The following is a 23,826-nucleotide window of genomic DNA, read 5'->3' as shown; positions in this document are numbered from 1 at the left end:
ACGTAAAAGTGACCAAGTGCATCACAGAGGACAACACACATGTGATGACATCAGCAAAAACTGATCAACCATCATTTCAGTCCAATGTGTGGAAACACTTTGAATTTAGTAAAGCCATGTGACCATCCAGTGTGCTAGAATGTTCTGATAATGTTCCCTTTGGATTCTTTGGATGTGGAAAAACAACAGTGGACTGAACTTTAGGAAACTAAAATGTGAATGGATTTACCATTCATTTTTGTCTACTTGTTTGGACACATATTTAATTTACACTTGATTATCTTGAAGAAATAGCAGGAATGTGGAAAACTTCACCTGAACTGTTCAGTAGCAGGTATTTCTCTCTTGAGTCACACTGGTTGAAGTTTTGGATAAAGATGTCCTGGTTCTGTGTTAGGTCGGTCAATCGGATCATTCAAAATGAACCAAAATCTAAAGGGAATCGCATCGTCAACCACAATTTATGATAAGGTCTGAATCATTGCTAAAATGAGTCGTTACACCCCTTCATGTCAACAAATCATTAAAAACATATCAAAAGATCCCAACTACAAGCAAAACAAATGATTAAAAAACAATTACATTTTCAGAAAGAAAAAACAAAATTCCGAAAAACTGAAGCAAAATAAAATTGAAATATTTCCGAAAACAAAATTAATTTTCAGTAATAAAAATGAAATGTTAGAAAATGATAATAAAAACACAATAAGAATATAGATTAACTGTGTATTTTGGGACATCGCTGATTGGATGTTAGATTAAAAAGTGTTTTTTTTTAAAAAGCGTCTTTAATCTCTGCAAACTAACATGTTTTATCATGAGTATGAATCAAATCCAGTGTCACTTCATGTCAAAGAACTTTTTGTTGAAATAAGTAGTGGTAGACTCCCCCTGGCGCTCCGCATCAGGTCCCCCCTTTGCTTAATTTGATTAGCCTTTCTCTGCCTTATTCCATTATCTTGCTGTGTTTCTGGTCTGGGAGATGGTTCCATGTTGTTGGTTGCGTTGGAGTTCAGTATTGGACCTCCTCTCTGTTGGCAGCTGTGAATCGGCTGAGCCACGTTTGTTTGTCTAAAAGCATTTTCCAGCTAGTTCTGATGTTTCATAAGAAGGCTGCACCACTGGGAAGAAGCTGTTCTGTCCATTATAGTGACGGCTAATCACCTCCTGTGTGCACCTGATCAAGTTAAACCACGGATATTTCATGAGGCCAATCCTGATTTAGCCTCATGAAAACCAGATTACTAATAAAAAAAGAAAATAAAACTCAATTACAGTTTTAAACTTGAAAGTGCTCGTTCTGAACTTATAGGAAATATTGAAAATGTGTTAAGTAATATTGTAAATGTAAGGAATAGATGTTGTGAATTTGAGGAAAAGAAATTGCACATTTGAAAATGGTTTTAAGATCAAAAGTACTTATTCTAAACTTAAAATGTGAAAAATAAATTTTTTAATTTAAAACTTGATTAAAAACGATTAACCAAAAATGGTAAATGGTGTAGAAATAGAAATATCTTTATTGCTATTGTACATGTACAACGAAATTACAGTGCAATTTTTCTTTCCAGTGGTATAAAAAGTTAAAGTAAGAATAAAAAAATAAACAAAGTGTACACTTATCTCGTGTTTTTCTACCTCCATTAAAGTGCAGTCGTCCATTCTTACAGACACTGTTCCATTCACACACTGCTGGCAGCTCTGCTGCCCAACACCGGCACTAACCGCCAAGACCAATGTGGGGTTCAGTGTCTTGCCCAAGGACACTTCAACACGTGGCCGGGTGATTAGGGAATCTGATCTGCAGTCTTCCAATCAGAGGTCGACCGCCCTACCTCTGCAACGCTAAAACTGTTACCAAATTAAAAATGTTTATTTATAACAGCGGCCGTTTTGTATGTTTCTCTCGCTCTTTGCTTTCAGTCGTCAATTTAAATGGAATAGAATAGAATTTGATTAATGTCACAAGGAGAAATTCATGCAGCCCCTCACATGTGGTGTACAGTCATGATTAGGACTTTGTGTCATCCATGCTCTGATGATGGATGGCACAGGCGGCACCAACAGCTGACGGTGTTATGGAGTGAAAATGACGTCACCATAACCTCCATTACCCGATGTCAGTCATGTCCTGGTCGCTGTTTGCTCAGAGGCTTGTGGCAGCAGAGAAACTGCAGCTCTGCTAAAAGCATCAAACATGCACAAGTCTTGAAAGCAGACGTCTTCATGCTACAATGTGTTGTCTTCAGGCTCTCCCTCCTGCCTGCTTCACAGGGACACAGCTGCAGATTTCATTGCTGCTCACCGCCTCTCAGATGTGCTGCTGAAGGTCAGTCTGGATGAGACCAAACGCTCCACGCTGGGCCTCGGAGCCGTGCAGGCTGGTGGCGAGTGTGGATGGCCTACAGAACTCCGAACAGGTCCGAGCTCCGTTAGTCGTGTCGGCTCTTCCTCCGTCAGACAAACAGTTGTGTTGCTTTGGTTGTTTTTTTCTGGAGAAGTAGGAGTTCTGTTGGTAATGTGGTGAGCTGCATTACTGCAGACAGTAGAGAGTGCTGGTCCTGACCAGCAGCAGGTCTTATTCACTGGGACTCAGCTGTCCTTCTGACTCTCTACTTTTAGAAGTGCACATAAGTATTATTGTCTGTTGGAAGTAAGAAAACTGTTTCCTGGCCTTGGCCAGCAGATTTGTCCACAGGGCTTCTGACAATGACCCAGTTTGGACAGAAGGATGGGGCAGACACAAAGGTGAGAGCGCTCATCATTCCTCTCAGCACTGGCACAGCTGTCTGTTTAGCTTGTTTTTTGTTGTTGTTGTTGTTGTATTAGCTGCTTGTGCTTTTTGTAGCATGACTCCCTGAAATAGCTTTGCACACATGTTGTTTCTCTGTTTTGACATATTTTTCAAGCGTCCCTCTTTTGGTGGGCCGGCTGCCACGATGGCGGTTGACCCTGTGCAGAGTGAAGGGGTCGACAGTGACTGTTTCAGCAGTAACTCCAGCTTCCTTGCTAATGAAAAGCTCATGTCTGTGGACAGCTTAAGCAGCAATGAAACAGGTAGAACTCTCTTCAATTACCAGTTTTCTGCTATTTTTCTTGTTTTTTTGTTCTATGCACCTTTTAAATCCTGATGTTCTAGAGCAGCGGTCCCCAAACCCCTTAGTTGTGGACCGGTACCAGTTCGTGGATCACTCTGTAACGGGCCACAAAGAAAGAGAAAATTACATAATTTCTCTTTTAGTTTTCATCCAATTCTAAAGGAAGATTTATTTTGTAAAACTACCAGTTGCCCAATCCGATATTTCAAGTCCGATTACCCGTAGATATGAATAAATACACACCAATTTTTATTTTTTATTCTAAGAAATAAAAACCTTTATGCTCTCGTGGGCCACATAAAAAGACATGGCGGGCCACATTTGGCCCACGTTTGAGTTTGACACATGTGGTCTACGTGGTCCCAGAAAACCTTATCCGATTATAACAAACGTTTACATACGCCACACTTTCGATTGGCATAAATCATTTTGGCAAGTGCAGAACTGTCTAAAATACTGGAAACAGCCATAGAAGAAGAAATGTTGAGTTCTGTTGTAAACGTACAAAGCTGCAGCATAGGTCCAGATGATATACATAACAGGCTTTTATCATTTTCTTTATTATAGAATCGTTCGCTCCCAATTTTCTTATATGTGCGGTCAGTGCTTTATTCTTGGCTGCACGGACCCAGAAGAGGAGTTAGGATTAGGCTAATACGTGCCAACATTTATCTTTGGATGTACTTAAAATCCATCGGGCAATGCCGCAAACTGACGTGGTTGTTTTCACGGTTTCTCAATCACCACCAGCTCACACACCGTCCCAAAGCCGCTCCTCTGCTCTGAGACACAGTTCTCCTGACAGACTGTGGTTCGAAGCGTCCACAGTAACAATGCACCCCCCGCTTGCTGCAAACGCGAAGCTACGAGTCCAGCTGCTCTGCTTAGAGACATACTTCGCTCGGGTGAAGCAGACGGCCGGTCCTGTTGGCGCTTCACAGACTCCTCTGGAGCGCCACACCGTCTATGCATGACATAAAAGCCAGCTCAGCAATGACTCACAATTGGAATAAATTGTTTTCATCCATCATGATAGGATCAACAATCGGCATAACCCACCTATCTCAAACGGCGTGTTTCCATGACGCATTTTTATTCTGATCAGGCGTTTATTCCGATTACTTTTGTCCATATAACTGCAGATGGTGACACTCGAGTGTGTTTTTGTCAAGTCGTTCTCCTCGGTCACATGCCTTAAATCACTTATCTTCTTAAAGCTCTGATCGCTACATTGAAACCTCCAAACTAGCAAAGGTAACAAAAACAAACATCCTTGAAAAGTTTCTTTGCATAGAAAAGAGTCAGAGAAGAAACCGAGATCTGAAAAACTGCATTTACAGACAAAACCAGGAGTCTTTACACAAAATCTGGATTTATTGCAACAAAATCTGGCAACAAGCTCTAATGGTATAAGAATGCTGCAAAATAAGTTACAAACACACTGGATTCATGTTATATAAAAAATCAGGTTTTTAGGACAGTTTGGTCATTTGATTTTGTTGTTTTTATCCACCACACCTAAAGGTCAGACAAGGCTGAAGTTGGCATGTGAAGTTTAGCTTCCACTTTGAGGGTTAAGGGGGAAGTTGAGGGAAAATCTACATTTAAAAATAAAATCTAGTAAACAAAAAAAGTTTAAACTCTGTGCAGATATTTTACAGAGGAAGATTGAACAAATAACAAAACATAGCTCGACTCAAAAACAGAAAAATGCTTCTCTGTGATGAATGTTTTTGTCCTGAAGACTAATCTGAGCCGGAGTTGAGTTGACTCGGTGCTAAAATGACGAAAAGGATGTTTTGGGGTTTTCAGGTTGATCATTTTTAACTCCATAGCCTTCGGGCTCATTCTGGCCCATTGCAGCAATGCTTTTAATGTCCACTTTCCCTGTAAAATAAACAAATAAACAAATGAAGTAAAAAGACATTCTCTGAAAAAAATCCCCACAGTAATTTGAACTTGAATGAATTTACACAAATCAAAAACACCTTTTACAGAACCAATTGAATCTCCGGTCTCTGTAAATTATCTGCTGACATTCCTACACTGGTGTCCAAGAAGGACCATTTCAATTTGGAAAATAGCTCTTGTCTCAATTTGTCCCCTCAAAATGAAAGGAAACTAGAAGCTAGAAAGCAATCAGACGCTAACTTCTATGAAAATATCTGGCATTAAACGGGTCTATGCCTAATAAAGGTTGGGACCACTGATCTAAAGAGCTCAGTCTGTAATGGAGTTTTATGTTTTTGGACACCAGATGATGATGTCGACCTGAACAACCTGCCTGAAGACGAGCTGGAGGTTTACTTCAATCAACTGATTCCTCTTTCCATGCAGAGAGGCAGAGTGGAGGGTCAGGAGATCCCTGTTGCTGTGAGCCTCCCTCTGTCTATTATCAAAGCAGACGACACTTTCTTACGAAGAAGCTGATTTCTTGCAGCCGTCATCATCATCATCGTTGTTGTTCATAGTGATGTGTTGCTGTGGTCCACAGGGAGGCGTTGGTGCTGCCGCAGATGAATCTGATTCCAGCTCTGTGGAGGGAGAACAATACAGACATCCGTTTGTTGACGGTCACGATCAAGTTAGTGCTTTTCTGATTCCTGCTGGGTCTCCTCCTCTGTGGAGGAGGATGCTGGTCAGTCTGGTGACCAGAAGGTTTGGGGTTTCTACCGGTACCCATCTTTGCTGTTGTATTTATTTTCCTTTTCGTTGTTTGGTTCAAGTCACTGAAATGAATCAGCTTTGATGTTTCTTCTGTGTTTCCGTCTGCAGGACTTCCAGATGCCCAACGTGCGCCTGGCTGCTACAGGTATGGACTCCTGTCCAGCAAGCGATGAAGACACTGATGATGAGCTGGAATCTGCTAGAAGGAGCGGTAGTTCCTCCAGGGCCCGGCTGCTTCCCAGCACATCCCGACAGCTGGTTAGGTTTTTTTTTTCCTGTCGTATGGTCAGTGGAGGTGGCTGGATCAGCTGGATGGGCTGAGCAACAGCTTTCTGCGTTTTCTCATCAGGTCGGAGAAAGTCACCGTCCGAGTTTCAGGCCGGGTCTGGAAGGAGGCAGCTCTGATGAGGAGGCTTCCTCTGGACGCGCTGCTCCGTCCCTGTCTGCCATTGAGCACAGAAGATCTGCTGAAGGTCAGGTCATCAACCCCCCCATGACAGGTGCATCATCTGGTCACGCCTTCGTTTTTGCCTTGTAGACCGGTGGTCCCCAATCCTCAGGCTGCAGGCCGGTACCGGTCCTCGGGATAATTGGTACTGGGCCGCAGAGGGAAAAAAAAACACGACCTACATTTTTTCTGTTTTATTTATAATCTGATTGTGAAAGAAGTTTTATTTTGGAAAAGTACTGAATTCTTCACCACATGCAACTCATTGTTGATGCGTGTGAAGTCGCTCTTTTGCCGCGGCTGCAGCGGCCACTAAACTGAGACCCCCAAACTAGAAAAGTTCAGAGAAAAACAAACCTATTTGGAAAGTTGGATTTGGCAGAAATGATACAGAAGACGAGCATTCGACGTCGAAATGAAAGAAATCTGAATTTAATCTCAGCTTTGAGAAACTGTTGGAATTTTTAAAATAGAGCAAACTGTTGAGAAATGATGGTAATTCAAAGAACTCTTGACAAATGTGTGGCAGGCGACACGCTCAGTTATAAAAGCTTAACAGACAAAAACCCAAAGCATTTACTCCAAATATGGATTTAATTTTCCCACAGACCATAAAAATAATGTGGAATATTCAGCGACCAGCTGTCTAAGGTTATGAGGATGCTGCTTATTAAGTTGTTTAAAATATGTTTATTATCATATTAAGAAAATATCAGTTTTAGTGAACTCCGTTTTTCTGTATATATGTTGCGCAGCGTCTGATAATTTTTTTTCCTTTCATCTTCTACTGTGACATTTATAGGTTAAAGGAAAATCTAGATACATTCTAATGGTTTCTACATGAGGTCTAGTGAACAAATAAAGTTTAAAGCAGCTGCAGATATTTTAGAGGATGAAGATAAACTTTACCCTCAAAAGTTAATGAAAACTGAAAGGAAAGAAAATCAGAGGATCACTTCAGCCTGAAAATGTTATGACATTAAACTGATCTGTGGTCTGAAAAAGGTGAGGACCACTGATGTAGACAGCAGGTCTGAAGTGGAATAATGTTGTGTAATTGTCCATTCAGCTGTGGATATGCTGAAGTTATCTTCATTGAATGCTTTCGGTTCAGGAATGACTTGGTTTCTTTTTAGTTGCATCATGCTTCACGGCTGCCACATGTTGTGGGGATTGGCATCGAGGCACAAATTGCCCTAAAGGCAACAATATAATTACCCACTCTGCCATGTTTCCATTTCAAAATAAAAGCACTTTTTTCTTACCTCACAAGGGAATGGAGGAGGTGGAGACGGCAGCAGTGGTAGTGAGGAAAGCGGAAATGATGGTGGAGTGTCCACCGTCCCGCTCAGTGGTGTGCAGACCACCTACGATGCCTTTCGGGGTTTGGGTATTGTGGGCGGCGGTCCCGCTGGTGGAGATGAGAATGCTGTTCTGAACCGACATGCACAGGTAAGATGGACCTTTTCTTGATCCGAGACTTGTTCAGGTTCAAAACGCTTAACCAATAAACGCAAACGATTCACTTTTTCTGTGAACATTTCTGTTGAAATTTTTGGTGGTTTTCATGTGTTTTTGTCAAAGGTTATTTAAAGACAACAATGGAGTTTCTTAATTGTTCTCACAGCCTGGAAACTGCAGGTTCTCTTCGTAAGGATGTCTGAGAGTCTCAACGCTGTCAAGTTTCCATGGGAGTCTTTAAGCCGTGGAACACACGGGTATCAGAAAACAGGGCTGTGGTTCACTTCCTGGGTTTTAATGTTGTCATGATTATTTTTATGAAGTGGCTTAGTACTGTGCTTTGTTCTTATTTTAGTGATGAACGTGAGATCTTCTGACAGGGTGCAGTTGCAGAAATGGGTTTTTATTTATTTATTTAAATACCTTATACAGCTGGGTGCATGGTGCAACTGCATGGTGCAACTTCATGTTTATACTAGTTGTACCAATGAGAATTAGGAGGCACATGTGACAACAATGGTGATGGTACTTTAAAGCCCTCAAAGCAGTTCTCAGATCTGCAGGACTGGTTTTGTCTGCAGAAGACGAGCAGCTGGACACATGCAGACATCCAATGCAGATTTTACTTTTTTAAACTGAACTAACAAAAAACCCAGACTATTGTAAATTATACTCCAGTGTTGGGCTCCAGCTGTGCCCTGAAATACAACAAGAAAAGGAAAATAATTCATCTGGTTTTGAAACTCAACAGCCCATCCACACACACAACATCAATGCTGCCCAGGTTCCTGTGTGTTCCTGGACAAACTATGTTTGGAAGTGGTTCAGCAGTCAGGATGTCTGCACTCTGCAGTAGGATGAAGCGGGTTTTTGTCAGACTGCCGCTCAAATGCATCCACTCTGGTTCTACGGGGTAATTGTGTCATTTACAGATCTGGCTGCTTGTGTGTTTTGCAGATGGGTGACCGCGTGGGCCCTGTGGGAACTGGTGAGGCAAGCTCATCTGGGGGCTCAGAGAGACGGTCTGTCAGTGTAAGCGGGGCAGACCAACAGGAGGCGCTGGTGAGTTCACCTGCATCTGCAGTGGCTACCTTCCCAAACATCTGTGAAAAAAGCTTTCTCAGCATCTGACTGAACTCCAGCCTGTTTCTGTGCTACAATCCACTCCTGAAGGTTCCACACAGACTGTTCCACAGTCACTAGGGTTCTAACCCGTTAGAACATTTGGGAACAACAGGAGCTGATGGTGAAGTTTGGGTTTGTTTCCTGGAGAACTGTACCATTCTGACTGCATTGTGCCAGATTTAAAGTTTGGTGGAGGGAGGATTATGGTAGGGAGTTTTCTGGCCTGATTTGGTGCATTTCCATTTGCACTGGCTCCACCTGGCTTAACTTGAAATTGTTTCCACCAGATGGCATGCTGCACAGTAGCTTGGGCCTTCAGTACCTCCTTCCTAGGGCTATATCTCAGATTTAATTTTTTTTATTCGATTTCAGATTCTTTTTTTTTTTCCCGATTCCCCCCCCCCCCCCCCCCCCCCCCCCGTACAAACAGCAGACCACTTAAAGCAAATAGCTTTGATTTAATCAAATGCAAGACAAATGTAACCCCCATTTCTGGGATGAAAAATAAATAAATGAACACACTCTTGGAATCAAAGTTGCGTATACATTTTTTCTTCTTCTCACTCCCTTTTGGACTTGTGTTGTTTGTATAATTTTGTTTTAATTTTTCTTGTTTTATATAATTTTTGTCTTGTTTTTGTCCTATTTTGTTAATCTACACTTGTTTTCACTTGTCTCACTTACTCACTTAAAGTCCCAGCTGTGTTTTAAGTCACACTTTGTAGTCTAGACTAAAGGGAGACAAACATTCACCTTGAAAGTAGCACCATTTTCTAAAGGATTAGCAATACAGCTCATATCTGGGGTCTAAGGTTTTAATTAAATTAAGAAACCCCGTCTTCTCCACTGAAAAGATGCTGAAGCAGCAGGAGTCGCGGTAAACCCCAACCCCCCCCCCCCCCCCCCCGTGTCCGCAAATGAATACCGGTACAAGTAGAAATTAAATTGCAGTATTTTTTATTAACAAATAACAGTAACAACTAACTATCTAAATAATGAACTAACTAGGCGTTGTAGAATGACTGTGTGTGTGTCGGGGCGCTGCGTGTGTAAAGAGGACTGAGCGCGTGCCACGCTAGAGCGAGTGAGAGCCTTTGACTGTGATGGGCTTTAGGCAAATGTTGCAGGGTGGGCTCTCTTTCTCCACGTCTGTGGCAGTAAACCCACACCAGTTCCAAACAACGAATGATTTTATTCCTTTCTTGGGAACAAACCTCCCGCTCTCACTGGTAGCCATGCTGTCGCTTGCTGTTTCGTGTGTGCTATGATGTTGTTGTTTGTCGGTTGCCATACCGCCATGTGTAACTAACGATACGGAAGCTCTGGGGAGCTAAAAAAGGGCCATGACACAAAAACTTGATTTAGTTATTTTTTAAATAGCCCGTAACAAAAAATTTGAAATAATTCATTCAATGGTTTTTTTCGCCCAGGCCTACTCCTTCCCTCCTTACAGTTTAGTGGAGGTGGGGCAAACATGATACCATTGACTGTATCAGAGAACTGGACCGAGTGTGATGTCATCCATAGAAAGGGGTTTACTTCCTGCTCCAACCAAATGAAGACAATTCAGTTGCCCTATTTTTTGCAATCCAAACGTCGACATGTTGGAACTAGACGACGTCAGTAAGCAGTCATTGGTCCAAGTTGGTCTGAGTCAATGTTTCTGTGGCAGCCACTCTCTAGTCAGGAGTGAGGTAATTGGACGTCCACGTCCTTATCTGACACACGCTTCGAAAACTGGATGTGAGGCCACCTATTTTAATTAAGGCATCTGATTGGACATTTTATAAATTGAAGATCTTGCATTACACGACAAATATTCAAATAATGAGGATTATCTAGAACATTTTAAAAAAGTAGTAGTCCAAGAATAGTTATTCTGACCAATAGAATGACTGACAGCTGTTTATTTCTCTATAAAAGTCTATGGGACTCTGGCTTTTTGGGACAGCAGGTATTTCATGTTCGGAATACACCAAGAAAGGGGTCACTCAGGGGGGGTGTTTGGCTGACTAACATAAAGTATTTCTTTTCTGAAGGACAATTATTTTAACATCTGTGCTGATGAGGCTTTTGCTGTTGAACTTAGGTTCTGACCCCTGATCACGGTGACTTTGAAGATGAGGGGGTTGATGAGCCTGATGGTGCCAGGCCCTCCTTAGGCTCGAGGGGGGGGGCACGTGGTGTCACTGTGGAAACCTCTGCTACAGCCTCTGATGGTACGAGTGAGGACGATGGTGCCCCGCCTTCCACTTCCCTGGAGCCTAAATATTTCTCCCAGAGTTTCATAGAGGATCAGGAGGAGTCCGATGAATGTTGGAGTCATTGCCCAGACGACCTGGAGCTGGAGTTTCAGCAGGGTCTGTCACATACCTGCTTCAGTTTGCATGAGCAGCTCTACAATTTGGAACTGACCACTAAACTTGACTCTCTTTAGGAGCCAATGCCACTCATGACATCGTTTACCAGAATGAAGAGGGCCAGTGGGTCACAGATCTGGCATATTACTCCTGTTTGAAGAAGGAAGCTGATGGGGAGATGTTGGAGAACTCGGATCTGTTTCAGTCTGAAGACTTCCTACCTGCCAGTAAGGACTGAATGGCTGAATCCATGTGTCACATGTACTGTGAAAAAACGGTGACACTTTTCTTTGTTGTGGTGTAGGCGCCGCTCTGGAGAAGATAGGGAAGGATGAAGAAGAGTTTGAGAAGGAGCATCAGTTTATGCAGGTATGGACAAAAGCTTTAAGTTGACGGCTTCAGCCATCAGTCATACCATGGTGCAGTTGAATACTGATTGGCTGCTGGATGTGGATTAAAAAGTGATAATCCACAGCAATAATGCACACCTAAAAAAGAAGTTCCGGTCACATAGCTTAAATGTTCATATCACTGCGCTGGCTTCTTTAAAACAAACTTTTGCTTCATCATCTGGACAAAGCAAGCGGTAAGAGGTGAACTTTCTCTCTGAACTGATGCTTTATTTAGCCCATCGTGACGAACTTTATTCAAGTCACAGGATCAAAGGTTCTTTTTTGATCAATAAAAGTGAGCTTCCTGCATGACGACTGTAAAAAAGACATTCCGTACCGAGACGGTTTGGCTGCTTCTCGGTTTGAAGGTGTCTTGTTTCTCAGGAGGAGCAGATTGGAGCTGCCGGCAGCAACAGCACCTTTCATGGCGACTCCTCCTGGAGGATTCCCCCCACCAGCCACATCCACATGAGGGCGTCTCAGGTCTCCTCAGACTTCCAGCAGACGGATGAAAGCTACCTTCGGCTGTCTTTGGGACAGTTTTTTGGCCAGCGCTCTGAAGCTATGGGCTGTCTGGGCAGTGATGATGTGGATAATGTGAAACGGGTCGGTGAATGTTTGTAATAAAACCTGATCCTGCTGGCCTAGCCTGCACAAGGAGAAAGGAGTGTTTGTTTGCTAAGTGTCATCTGTTCTTCCAGCCGTCGTTTGGCTACATCATTACATCTCCAGAGAAGAGGGAACCGTTTGCGCTGATTTCGCCCTCTGAGCTGCGGTCCGCAGGCGGCTCGCCTCACAGTGACGACGAAGATAGAACCCTCAACCCAGGTCTGTTTGGACAGAAACCAGTCAAAATGCCTCCTGATATTCAGTTCAAAAGATTAAGCGTGTGATTCATTTGATAAAGATGAGCTGGACAACACCCTCAATGCCCACAAAGAAAGGATCTCACTGCAGGAAGCAGCAGAACCTGCTGAGGTACGGTCCCTGTCCTTAAGCTAATCAAAAATTTGTGACAGAGATCTTCAGTCTACCTGTTTTTTTTCATGCAGCATGAGGTCACACCTGCATTAGCTGAAGACGGGCGGGGATCAGGTGCTGTACCAAGTCCGGGCAACCAAAGCTGTGCCTCCCCTGGAAATGAGGGCAGTCTGCAAATGCTTAGCATCAGCACCATCGCCTCAGCAATCACCAATGCATCCATAAGCACTGACCCATCCCAGCTGGCCGCTATGATCCTGGATCTGTCCAAGAGGAGCAGGACGAAACGTCTACCGGTGTCTGCTGGCAGCAGCTCAGAGGACTGCTCTGCAGCTCAGCATGTGAGACTCTTAGCGTTGTTTGCCATGTTGTTGGTTCAAAGACAGGAGCTAATGCTCCAACACTGCAAAAAGTGGGGCTTCATAGTTCAAAGTTGTACCAAAAGAATTTAATAGATTTTTAAGCACCGTGTACTACAGAAAACCCAGAATTCATTCACAAGCTGGATTATAAGGTGGTCTGTCCATTTAAAAAAAACAATCAAAGTTTCAACAAATATGGCAAGGGTAACTTTGTTAACTCTGATTTAATTTTGGTTAGTTTCATTCTGTATTCTCACCACAATGAAGTGATGTCCTTCAAAGGAAAGACTGCAATCATGGATTCTCTAGTAGGATGTTGGAAAAGTCCTAAAACTTGATGGTATTCTCTGCCTTCCTCACAGATCCTGTCTGAGGCAGATCAGAGAGCCTTCATGGAGACTCTGCAGGGGAGCATCTGTGTTGGAGACTTGACTGAATTTGACATAGAGAAATATCTGAAGAACACGAATGTTTCTGCCAGCAGCGATTCCTCTGATGCACAGACCACTTTGGACCCGAGTGTGTGGTCCCAGTGTCTGAGCAGCTCCCAGAAGAACCTTCTGGTAGGACGTCCCACCAAACAGCACAGCGGGAGCCAACAGACACTTTCAAATGCTAAACCTGCAGACAGGAAGAAGAGGGCAGATGCCAGCTCCAGACCCTCTTCAGTGCTACTGTCTGATGAACTGCCATCAGCAAACAGGGGGGACCCCAAAAGAAGCGTTGGACCTCTGGCTTCTCTCAGACACTCTCCATCCAAACTGGGTTATCCTGCAGACCTATGGACTTGTGGCTCCGCTGACCTAACGCCAGCGGGAACCTTAGAATCTGAAAACAAAAGCCCTAAAAGGACATTTTCAGAAAGCCCACATCAGAGGGAAACAAGTTTGCCTGAATCTCACCCAAACTGGAAGAAAGGAGAGCCGGGCCATTCTCTTCCTCAAGGTTCTCCTTGCTCGACCCAGCAGATTCCAGGTAGATCCAGGGATTCACCAGAGGAGAAACATGCAGCCAGTCTTGCTGCTGCGGCGGTCCCACAAACCTCTGCGGAGGAACATGGAAGCTGCTCTGCACAAAAGCCTCCAGCTGGTGAGTAACGCGCAGAAGCCTGACTGAATATGTGGCGTGGAACTTTTTGTTAACATCTGACTTTTCTCTTTAAGAACTGGCCAAAGGCTTTTCTGAGCAGAGAGTGGAGGAATCTCAGTGTAACTTCAGACCATCCACCTCTCCTCTCACCCACTCCTCCCCCAGTCAGACCTCCATTCCCAATGCTGACAGGTGAAGTCCTGCATCTTTTCTGCTCATCTCAGGCAGTCACATTTCTAAACCAGGATTGGGCTGGAATGCATCGCCAGAAGTAGATGTTTTTTAGCTCATGATTTAACACTTCCTCTTCCCAGCATGACTTCTCCTCCAGCCAAAAGAGGTCCTGCAGAGAGACAGCCTGACCTGTCTCCCCAGTCTGTCTGCTCCAGTCCCAGCCTCAGCAGGCTCACATACATCTCAGTGAATGACAGCACAGCTGAACCAACTCCAGAGAAGAAGGTATGAGGGCAGGAGCATCCGACTCTTTCACATGGAGCTGATCAAAGCTTGACCTCCTGCCTGTTTTTAAAATTATTTTCTAGTTGAGAAGTGCAGATGCAGGCTTGTTTTAAAGAACAAAATTAGATTTAAGTTCACTTCCTGATAAAAGTCCTTTGAAAATGTCTGGTTTGTTCCACAGAATAACTCCACCATGGCGCTGAGTACCACCATCGTCAGGTCCAGCCCCACTCCTCCTTTGGAGCCTGAAACGCACCCCGACCTGAACCCCCCTGGCGTCGACAACATCCAGCCGCAGCATTCCAAAAGTCTGGACCCCCTACCTGCACAGCAGCACAGAGGTGCAGAGCCCCCCCGTTCTGCCTCCGTTCTGAGCTGCACCCGCAGCCAGAGCGAGTGCAGCTGCCGCCGTGCTGCCGACAGCTCCACGGGCTGCAGGAGCCACAAGCACCCCCCAGACTCCAACGCCGGGCAGCTCACTAAGGTGGACTCAGGCTACTGCAGCAATCTGAACGTTCAGCAGAGCAGCAGCTCTGGAGCTCCTCTGAGCTTCCAGCAGTGGCCAGCGTCCGTGCCGGCGTTGGCGTGCGCTGATGCACTGGGTTTACCTCCTTCCTATACTGCAGAAGGCCTGCATTATGTGCCCATTCCCAGCTTCAAGCCCCAGTTTCCTGGGATGGTTGAGCATTCCCACAAAGCAGATCTTCAGTCTCTTCTCTCTGGACGCTCCCTCTTAAGCTCCCAGCTGTCTCAGCACTTTTTAAGAGCTGGACCTGGTGCTTTTCCTGTGGGCCCGGCAGGAAACCCTCTCTACAGCATTCCTTCTACAGGTGCAATTTTTTCCGTTTTTAACGTCCCTAAAAAAAACTCACCTGCTTTTGTTAATGTAGCAACAAAAAAGAAACTCGAGGATTTTAAACAGTGTGAAGTGCTTTACAGTTTCTGTTGAGCCAGAAACGGAATCTGTTGAGTTAGAATCAGCAGTTATGGGAGAACCTGCATCCCTGGATTCTACTGTTACATTAGCTGTTGGACATTCTGTAAATGAGTCTTTCTCCTCCTTTTTTAGGCATTCAGAACAGTGATGGCCTCAGAGGTGCTCCTCACCTATCTACCATTCATGCTACTGCTGGTCCTGCCGGCACTGGGGGGCAGCAGGAACTGGGAATGATGGGAAAACCGTGCAGTCAGTTCAGGAGAGAGCTTCCCGCAGAAAGTAGCCTTGAGGAGTTGAGAGGTAGATCTTTGTGTTCTTCACCATTGCAGCCAAAGTCTGACTCAGTCACGGCTGAGACCTGTTTGTTGGCTAAAGTTTTCCACTCGTCCTACCGCCGTCCTCAGGTCAAGTGGTGGTTCCAGAGGAGCTTCGCTTCCCTTACGCCTGCTGTGTGGGCATCGCCGCACAAACCTCCCTCAGCCTCTTCAACCCCTCAGAGAGATGGCAGCAGGTGTCCATCACTGTGTCGAGCCTGGCCATCGATGGACAGAAGGTCAGGAAGAGGCATCACGTGGTGCCGAAAGACCTCGGCATCAATATGATGGTTTAGCTCCTTAAGCCTTTAACACTGGAGCTTTAGTTCTGATTCTCAGACGTTTGTAGCTCTGATTACAGATCCTGTCAGAGAAAAGCGGCTTTGCATCGATGTGCAACACTTTACGTTAGTGATGTGTTGCACATTGGTGTAAAGCAGCTTTTCTCAGCTGATTACACAATCGGCATGAATCTGCTGATTCATCATTCTGTAAACAAAGATTTGCAGCATCTCAAAGAAATACTGTTATTTATGAGGGGTGTAATGATAAAATCGACTTGATCAAAGAATCGATTTTTATTCCTATGAATCCAACCAGATCAAACTGTTTGAGGCACGCTGATAATCGAATCAACTTATCCGTCCATTATCTAAACCCGTTTTGTCCCTTTTTGGGGTCACGGGCTACCTGAGCCCATGCTGGCCCCTCGTGAGCAAAGACGGAGTCCACTCTGGACAGGTATAGTTTTGAATCGACCTATATAATAAAAAATCCTTTCAAAACGAAATCAATCTATAATCAATATTGGAAAATACCATTTGGATTAACGTACAGTAGTTTGTTTTTTTTTACTATACTGTAAAAACTGTAAAAAAAAAAAGAAAAAAAAAGATTATCAAAAATATAAAGTGGATCACAGAGGAGAACGCACATGATGACATCAGCAAAAACTGATCAACCATCATTCCAGTCCAATGTGTGGAAACATTTTGAATTTACCAAAGTCATGTGACCATCCAGTGTGCTAGAATGTTCTAAGAATGTTCTCTTTGGATTCTTTGGATGTGGAAAAACAACGGTGGACTGAACTTTAGGAAACTCAAATGTGAATGGATTTGACATTCATTCTTGTTTACTTGTTTGGACACTTTTTTATTTACTCTTTATTATCTTGAAGAAATTCCAAGAATCTGGAAAAGTTCACCTGCACTGTTCAGTAGCAGGAATTTCTCTCTGAGTCACACTGGTTGAAGTTTTGGATAAAGATGACATGGATCCATTCAGTGAATTTGGATAATTCAAAGTGAACAAATATCCACTATGAATCAGATCGTCAACTACAAATTCTATGAATGAAATTGTTGTTAAGATAAATCATTACAACCCTATTTTTTTCTAGGTGTTGCCACAACATCTCTAATTCTAAAGGGGATCAGTGAGAAATGTCACAAAAGGCATTTTGATGAGGGGAGGGGGGGCTACAAAACCAAATTTGTGTCTACGGTCACGTAATAGGCAGATAAATTGCTGAAACCAGCCTCTGTGGCTCAGTTGAGGAACTGCATGGTTTCAGTCTTCCTTGTTAAATTGGAACCTGGGAGCTCAAGATGAGGGTTGAAATTCAGCTCATTAATCTGTGTGCAGATGTTGCTCAGCTGTCACACCTGGAAACATCAGTTAGGAAGAAGTTCTTCATTCTCTCAAACATCTGCAGGTGGACAGCCTGCCGTACCAGTGGTTGATGGTGAAGAACAAGACTATTATTGCCCCAAAGACCACAGAGGAGCAGAAGGTGCTGTTCATCCCACCTCGAGCTGGTGTCTACCAGAGTGTGCTCCGGGTTTGCTCCTGGCCTGTTTCTGCTGACGTGGAGCTGGCCGCGCGAGCAAACATCTTTGCCCAGAGTGTGTTGCTTGTGGCCGAAGCAGAGAACCCCGTGATTGAGGTAGGTTTCTATGGTAATGATGGGCTGATGAAAGAACAGGTTAGACGTTAGAGAAGTGTCAGAAGATGACACTTCTTATGGTTCCATAATGGAGAAAGTGAGTGGGTCTTTAAGGTGGGCGTTTTCAATATTTTCTAAATCCTCAGGTTGAAACGAGTAACACTGGCAGTTTGGACTTTGGAGACCTGCCAGGAGGCAGCGCCAAGTCTCTGCCTCTGCGGTTGCTCAACAGAACTCGGGCCACGGTACCCATCCGTCTGGTCATAAGCGCGGTGAGTTCAGTTTTTTCCTCTGACATCAGTTTGGGTCACAGCGGAATAACCTGCAGCCAAACATTGGGCTGATGTTCTGCATAAATGCCATCTCCTTTGACCCCCTTTCAGTCAGGAGGTTCGAGTCTTTGGTTCAGTTTTGGTTTTGGTTTGTCAGATCTCCAACGGATTCTGGTTTACCATCAGTATGCTCTTTCATTCTGCAATTACCAGAATGCCACAGCGTGGCGATGCTTCAGCTTCTCCAAACACCCATTGACCACGTCGTCCGAGCCGGCCCCCGGCCCCACCACCTCGCTGCCCGCTCCCTCAGTGATGAACCATGTGATGCACGCCAGCTACAGAGAGGTTAGGGCTCTAAACCCACTGGAAAAGTTTAGCCATCCACTCTGGGGTGGAAAAGGGGGAAAGTTCCTGATCTGAGGATCATTCCAGGACAGACATGCTCCAACATTGGTTGTAGTTCATTTCTTCAGCTGTAAAACGTTTGATTTATAATTTGTTTCAGAATCTCGACAGTTTCATGGTTTGGGTTCATTTCAACTCGCCTCAGAAATATACGTCGTCTTCAGGTAATGGTCCTCAACAGAAACCCTCCTGAATCTCATCAAAACTCACTCATTAAACGCAGAACTTGTTTTTTCTTTCACTTTTGAGGGGATCTTGGGCCGGCCCAGGAGTACTGTGCCCGTGTGGACATCGAGGTTGACTCTCCTGGACCCAGTCAAGTGATCAGAAGCATCCCCCTTCAGGCCAGATCTGGAACTGCAAGGGTACACGCTCCAAAAGGTTTACAGGTAGCTGAGCTCTGACGATTTCTCTCAGACTAGAGTTGTTTTTTTCTCCTGTGAAAAGACATTTGGGATTAATCAGCTCAAAACCTAAATCGTCCAAGCCCAATTTATTGATCTAATAGGTTGGGGAAAATTGAAGTCTCCACTTTTAGTCATTCCCATGCTGTCAGCAGACGTTCAGTCACATATCGTCCTTTTGAGCTCAGGTCAACTTTTTTATCAACATCACAGCCGAAAATGTAAAAGCAATAAAATAGTAGAGTCTGTATAAACTGAAAACATTATAATCAAAGTGTTTTTAAATAAAAAACAAATAAAGTCAAAGAAAAAAGTCTCTTCCGATCGTTCACGTTTCTACCTGTGTGAATGAACACAGAGCAGATGTCCTGGTGATGGAAAATGTTTTTTACAGCTGTTGAGTGAAATGGAATGACTTCCAATATTACACTAGTGTCTCTTGGTGGAAAAACACGGCTCTAGAATCCAGGTTCCTCATGAGAACTGGAACTTGACCTTTTGAGTTGTTCGCTATTGGGGTTGTGTGTTTTTGTCAGACGTTTTCTGCATCTTTCTGTCAGACTGTGCGGCTGTGTGCTCCGGCGGGCGACTGCAGGCAGCAGATGCTGCCTTTAAAGAACGCTGGGAATATTGATGTGCAGCTGAAACTGAAGGTATGTCGGGTTTTATGTCCCTTTCTGTTCTGAGGCCGTTCTGCTGCCCGCTGCGTTTCCCATGATTCCTGTCATATGTTTGCCCCTCCTCCCCCTCCTGTGTTTTTCCTGAAGCAGACCGGTGAGGATGGCTTTACCGTGACGCCCGACGAGCTCTCTCTGAGGGTGGGGGAGGAGAAGAGCGTTGTTGTGACTTTCAAAGCACAACACGGCTGGAAATATAGAGATGGGTGAGCTGCACGAGAAAGAGCTTTTGATGTTAAAGATCAAGGACATGTTAACACCCCCTCCCCCCATATGTACCGTGTCTCTTACAGGCTCCTCACTGTCCTGATCCTGCCGTCAGGCCCCCAGTACGAGGTAACTCTGAAAGGAGAGGTCACCCCCTCTGCTCCCGCCCACGCCGCTGTGCTGACCACCAACGTCCCGCCAATCCTCTCCAATAAGCAGTTTGTGGCTTGGGGAGGGGTCACCCTGGGCCGAGCCGTGTATGCATCTTCTATTTTTCCTTGATTTCTCTGACTCTTGGTTCCAGAAAAAGCAGTTTCCAGGCTTTACGTTTGTGTTGGGTATTAACAGAAATCCAGGGTGAATTGAATTCTTCCCCTACCCCTGTTGCTCCAGCTGTAGAGGCATTTGAAGGTGTAGTGGTGTCCGATAGTGGTTTTTTTTAAGGAGGAGCCGTAGTGACTGGGTATCCCTCTGTTGGTAGCGTGATTAGTGTTGTATTGTGCTGTGGCGTGGAGAAGAAACTTTTAAAGTGTAAAACTGACAGCTATTGATGACATCACCGAGTGGTAGTAACGTCAGGGTTTGAAGACATCGCTTGGAGGGATCAGTGTAGGGGTAGAGAGAAGCTGAAGGGGTAGGGAAGTAATTTGGCCAAAGTCTCTCTCTGTGTTGGGCCTGGATGATGGGAGGGGCCACAGCACCCCACCTCAGATGGGATCCATAGAATAAAACCTGTTTGGCCTGATCCAGATCTGTGGGACCTGCTCTCCAAAGTGATGTTCCACTCCTGGTTCCTCACGGCTTTGCTTTCAGCCAACAGAAGCTGGTGCTCAGGAACAACTCGCCAAAAGCCACGCAGCAGCTGCGCCTGCTCATCCGTGGTCAGGACCAGGACTGCTTCCAGGTGAGCATGCCGAGTTTGGATTCATCAATGTCAGTGGAAAGATCCACGCTGCTCGCGCTTTTTAAGTTAACTAAACTAGTCACTTCCTGTGGAAATGTGTGATAAGACTGTGTCAACATGAGCTGAAGATGCTGCCGACAGAATGGAGCAGAGGAGCAGTTGTTTGGGTGCTGGGTCCAGCGACCAAAGTAGAGCATTTCCACATCCAAAACATTCAGCTCAGCAGTTTGCTTTCCATGAATCCCATAGCGTAAAAACACCAGAGCTCTGAGACATTAGTCTGTTTAGCATCAGCGCCACCTGTTTATTATCAATCACTACATCTCCCATGGGTCATTGAGTTAATGCCACAGTGTCTCTTAGTGTGCTACTGGAACATTCTTCAGGTAAAATATTCATTCAATGTTATCAAAAAGAAAGGCAAAGTTTTCTAAAGCCACTGTAGCTGCGTTTCCATTGACTATAAAATTGCTCAAATTGGATTTGCGATGATGAATTCACCAAATGGAAACACGATTTCAGAAAAATTTATTGGAAAAAAAGTTTTTACACTTGGTGGAGGTGGTTTTTGAGACATACCGAAATTGATTTAAACAAAAGTAACACTGATCAAACCTCTGCTGCTGCATGAGCACAAACAATATACTGTTTTAGTGAGGAATGTTTTCAGTTAAGTGCATTTCTTGTATGGTTACTTGTTACATAAAACTGCATTTAATTTAACTGTAAGACCCCCCCCCCCCCCCTTGAGATTTATGTCAACAAAGAATTTTTTAGTAAAAAATATCATTGAGCAAGCAGGACCCGCAAGGACCCACTTGCTGCAGGATCCTGCCAGGTCTGCTTTGAGGACTGAAGTGCTGCAGACAAGCCGCTGCAGGGCGGTGTGGCTGCTGCCTTTAGATGTGCTAACCGGGACACGAAGGCGGTCCTGTCCGTGTCCTGGTGACCAGACGCTGCAGCTGAACACAGATTAGAAAGTTTCTCTTTGTCTTCAGATGGATTTAGTGTCAGAGAAAATGAAATGAATAAAATGCAGATACACTGTGGCGACCCCTGAAGGGAAAAGCCAAAAGGAAAAAGAAGACGACGCAGATGTTAATTTTCTTGAAAATATTATAATCTTTTTGTAGTATAGTTTAGATTTTCTGTGAAGTTCATCTCGTTTGTCTCTCAGCTCCAGAGTCTGTTCAGCCCTGAAGAGCGCCTCACGCGACACGGAGAGCTGTCCATCCACCCCAGAGAAGACGTGACCATCCACCTGCTCTTTGCTCCCACCAGAGTGGCGTGCATGCTGGCCAAGCTGGAGATCAAGCAGTCGGGGGTCCGGGCCTCTCAGCCCGGGGTCAAATTCACTGTGAGCTGCTTCTCCATGATGGTCCTTTGGTCTTTTTGCTACTTTTTGTCATCAGCCTGTTTGCTCGTCAGATTCCACTGTCTGGTTACGGCGGCACCAGCAACATCATCCTGGAGGAGCAGAGGAAGCAGGCGGACGGCTACGTGGCCACGCTGACAGACGTTGCGGCGGGTCATGTCAGCAAAGTGTGTCTGAGTGTGAGGAACACCGGCTCCAGAGCGGCCTTCATCAAAGCTGTGGCCTTCTCTGATCTAACAACCAGAACGCCCATGGAGCCCACTGTCCTGAGCCTGGCGCCCTCACAGTTTATTCTGAAAGAGAGGACGCAGGAGGTGAGAGCCTGGAACCCACCAGCACTGATCCAGGTGTTATGATGCTGAAGTGCAGGTGTTTTCAGGTAATCACAGCTCTGATGAAGTCCACCCAGAGGGAGCAGAGGCTGTCCCACTCTGACAACACCCCACTGGCCACAATCTGTCTGTTTTGTGGAGATGAAGTGTCCAGGCAGCAGTACAGGCGGTGAGATGCAACGTTCACATTGGGTTCGAATGGATGTGATGTGTGCTGCAGTGAATGCATCCCTTGAGATGATCTGGCTCCTCTCTTCTGAGCCTGCCAGATGAAACGTTTGATGAGCGAAAGATGTGTTTGTGTTTAGATCCCTTCAGAGTCAGCTGGAAGCTGCAGGGAAAGTCCTGTCTGACAACAGTCTGCTGAGAAACATCAACTTCAATGAAACCTTCCTGGGAGAAGAGACGGTCTCAGAAAGTAAGTCTCCTTTATTTCGCTGCAGTCTCTTCAAATGAATCAACTTCTCATCTTTTACTAATTAGAATTATTTATCCATGTCTTGTTGTGGTTTCCTCTTTGGTAAGTGCCTTTTTAGTATGTTTGACTCCTCCCCTGTGTGCAGCGTATGACCTTCCTCAGCGGCCCAACGAGGCCCACCTCTTCTACAGCAGCATGAGCAGGGTGCCGGTGTCGCTGCTGGGAAGACCACGCTGTGCAGAGGACAACCAGCCGCCCACCACACTGTGCTCCGGGGCGGAGAGGTAACGTCCCGGACAGACCTCCAGAATGTTCTGTGCTCAAAACGGAGGCCTATTCCTGTGCGAGCCTGCAGTCTAACTGGAAAACCTCTTGGATGTGACACAGTTGTAAAGTCTTCCACTCGCAGAGAGCTGGACTCCTGTGAAAGCTGGCAGAGAGGAGCCTGTCTACCTTAAACCTAGGTGTCATAAACCAAAATGCCACCACGCAACGACTTGAATGCTAGTTTTTTAGCAAATTTGGTTGGTTGGTTTTCACATCCCGTAGGGGTTTTGAGAAAAAGTTTAAATTAAACGGTGATCAGACACTTTCTGGACATCGATCAGTGGAGGTTCTGCCCTTACCGGATGTCTTGGGAGGCATGTTGTCTCAGAAATTATAACGTGTGCCGCTATTTATATACCCCGGGCAGCCGGTGGCACCTGATATGCACGGCAGCCGTCCGGCATTTACACATTGTCCAGATTCAGCCCCATGGCTGCCCGATTTTTTAATGACATCAGAAAATCTCGCGGCGGGAGCTAATCTTGAAGATTCTGCCGATGCCTCCTCATCGTGCGGTGCACACCAGCATTAACAGGGATGAATGTGTGATCTGGTCCAGCCGTGATATTGAACTGCAGCTCTTTGAGTCCTGTGCTTGTAATTCCAGCGGCGTGTCAAATGTGTCTCTGGATGTGCTGCCGGTGAAGGGCCCCCAGGGTCCGGCTCTGACCGTTTCTACTCCTGAGGTACCAGAAACTTTGGCGGTGGCAGTCCAGCATAGCAAGAGACTCATGCTTGGATTTATTCCCCCTTCAGGTTTCCGAGCCCCCGGTGCCTGACGCCTGGACCATCCACCCACAACATCTCATCCTGCCAGCCCCCACTATCAGTGAGCAGAAACCAGGCTCTGGAATGTCGTCT

The 23,826-nt window shown here is 45.1% G+C and overlaps 1 protein-coding gene across 15 annotated transcripts in view; it reads left to right on the top strand.

Annotated features, from left to right (window-relative positions):
• The window catches only part of LOC101166577 (nucleoporin SEH1), a 44,132-nt gene that overhangs the window by 12,492 nt on the left and 7,814 nt on the right, over nt 1-23,826 (top strand). For 5 of the 15 annotated variants that reach the window (XM_078933328.1, XM_078933325.1, XM_023964031.2 and 2 more), the window contains 38 exons: nt 2,275-2,420; nt 2,684-2,748; nt 2,910-3,057; nt 5,356-5,471; nt 5,593-5,682; nt 5,874-6,023; nt 6,115-6,265; nt 7,487-7,665; nt 8,632-8,736; nt 10,889-11,159; nt 11,237-11,386; nt 11,464-11,528; nt 11,936-12,157; nt 12,253-12,379; nt 12,459-12,529; nt 12,604-12,873; nt 13,257-13,983; nt 14,058-14,175; nt 14,298-14,442; nt 14,624-15,272; nt 15,512-15,679; nt 15,784-15,932; nt 17,411-17,641; nt 17,788-17,913; nt 18,127-18,261; nt 18,422-18,485; nt 18,571-18,710; nt 19,286-19,378; nt 19,493-19,608; nt 19,696-19,866; nt 20,423-20,513; nt 21,691-21,870; nt 21,942-22,202; nt 22,268-22,389; nt 22,529-22,638; nt 22,784-22,922; nt 23,573-23,651; nt 23,722-23,794. In XM_078933328.1, the coding sequence (XP_078789454.1) occupies nt 2,275-2,420; nt 2,684-2,748; nt 2,910-3,057; nt 5,356-5,471; nt 5,593-5,682; nt 5,874-6,023; nt 6,115-6,265; nt 7,487-7,665; nt 8,632-8,736; nt 10,889-11,159; nt 11,237-11,386; nt 11,464-11,528; nt 11,936-12,157; nt 12,253-12,379; nt 12,459-12,529; nt 12,604-12,873; nt 13,257-13,983; nt 14,058-14,175; nt 14,298-14,442; nt 14,624-15,272; nt 15,512-15,679; nt 15,784-15,932; nt 17,411-17,641; nt 17,788-17,913; nt 18,127-18,261; nt 18,422-18,485; nt 18,571-18,710; nt 19,286-19,378; nt 19,493-19,608; nt 19,696-19,866; nt 20,423-20,513; nt 21,691-21,870; nt 21,942-22,202; nt 22,268-22,389; nt 22,529-22,638; nt 22,784-22,922; nt 23,573-23,651; nt 23,722-23,794 (6,413 nt within the window). Of the gene's footprint in view, nt 1-2,274; nt 2,421-2,683; nt 2,749-2,909; nt 3,058-5,355; nt 5,472-5,592; nt 5,683-5,873; nt 6,024-6,114; nt 6,266-7,486; nt 7,666-8,631; nt 8,737-10,888; nt 11,160-11,236; nt 11,387-11,463; nt 11,529-11,935; nt 12,158-12,252; nt 12,380-12,458; nt 12,530-12,603; nt 12,874-13,256; nt 13,984-14,057; nt 14,176-14,297; nt 14,443-14,623; nt 15,273-15,511; nt 15,680-15,783; nt 15,933-17,410; nt 17,642-17,787; nt 17,914-18,126; nt 18,262-18,421; nt 18,486-18,570; nt 18,711-19,285; nt 19,379-19,492; nt 19,609-19,695; nt 19,867-20,422; nt 20,514-21,690; nt 21,871-21,941; nt 22,203-22,267; nt 22,390-22,528; nt 22,639-22,783; nt 22,923-23,572; nt 23,652-23,721; nt 23,795-23,826 lie in introns of those variants that run through there. The other 10 variants (XM_078933326.1, XM_078933332.1, XM_011484916.4 and 7 more) reach the window with 6 other exon arrangements.

Source organism: Oryzias latipes, chromosome 16 (genome assembly GCF_053564925.1).
Source record: "Oryzias latipes strain Hd-rR chromosome 16, Olatipes_Hd-rR_3.1".
Taxonomy (NCBI): Eukaryota; Metazoa; Chordata; class Actinopteri; order Beloniformes; family Adrianichthyidae; genus Oryzias; species Oryzias latipes.
This window is presented reverse-complemented; position numbering and strand designations above follow the sequence as displayed.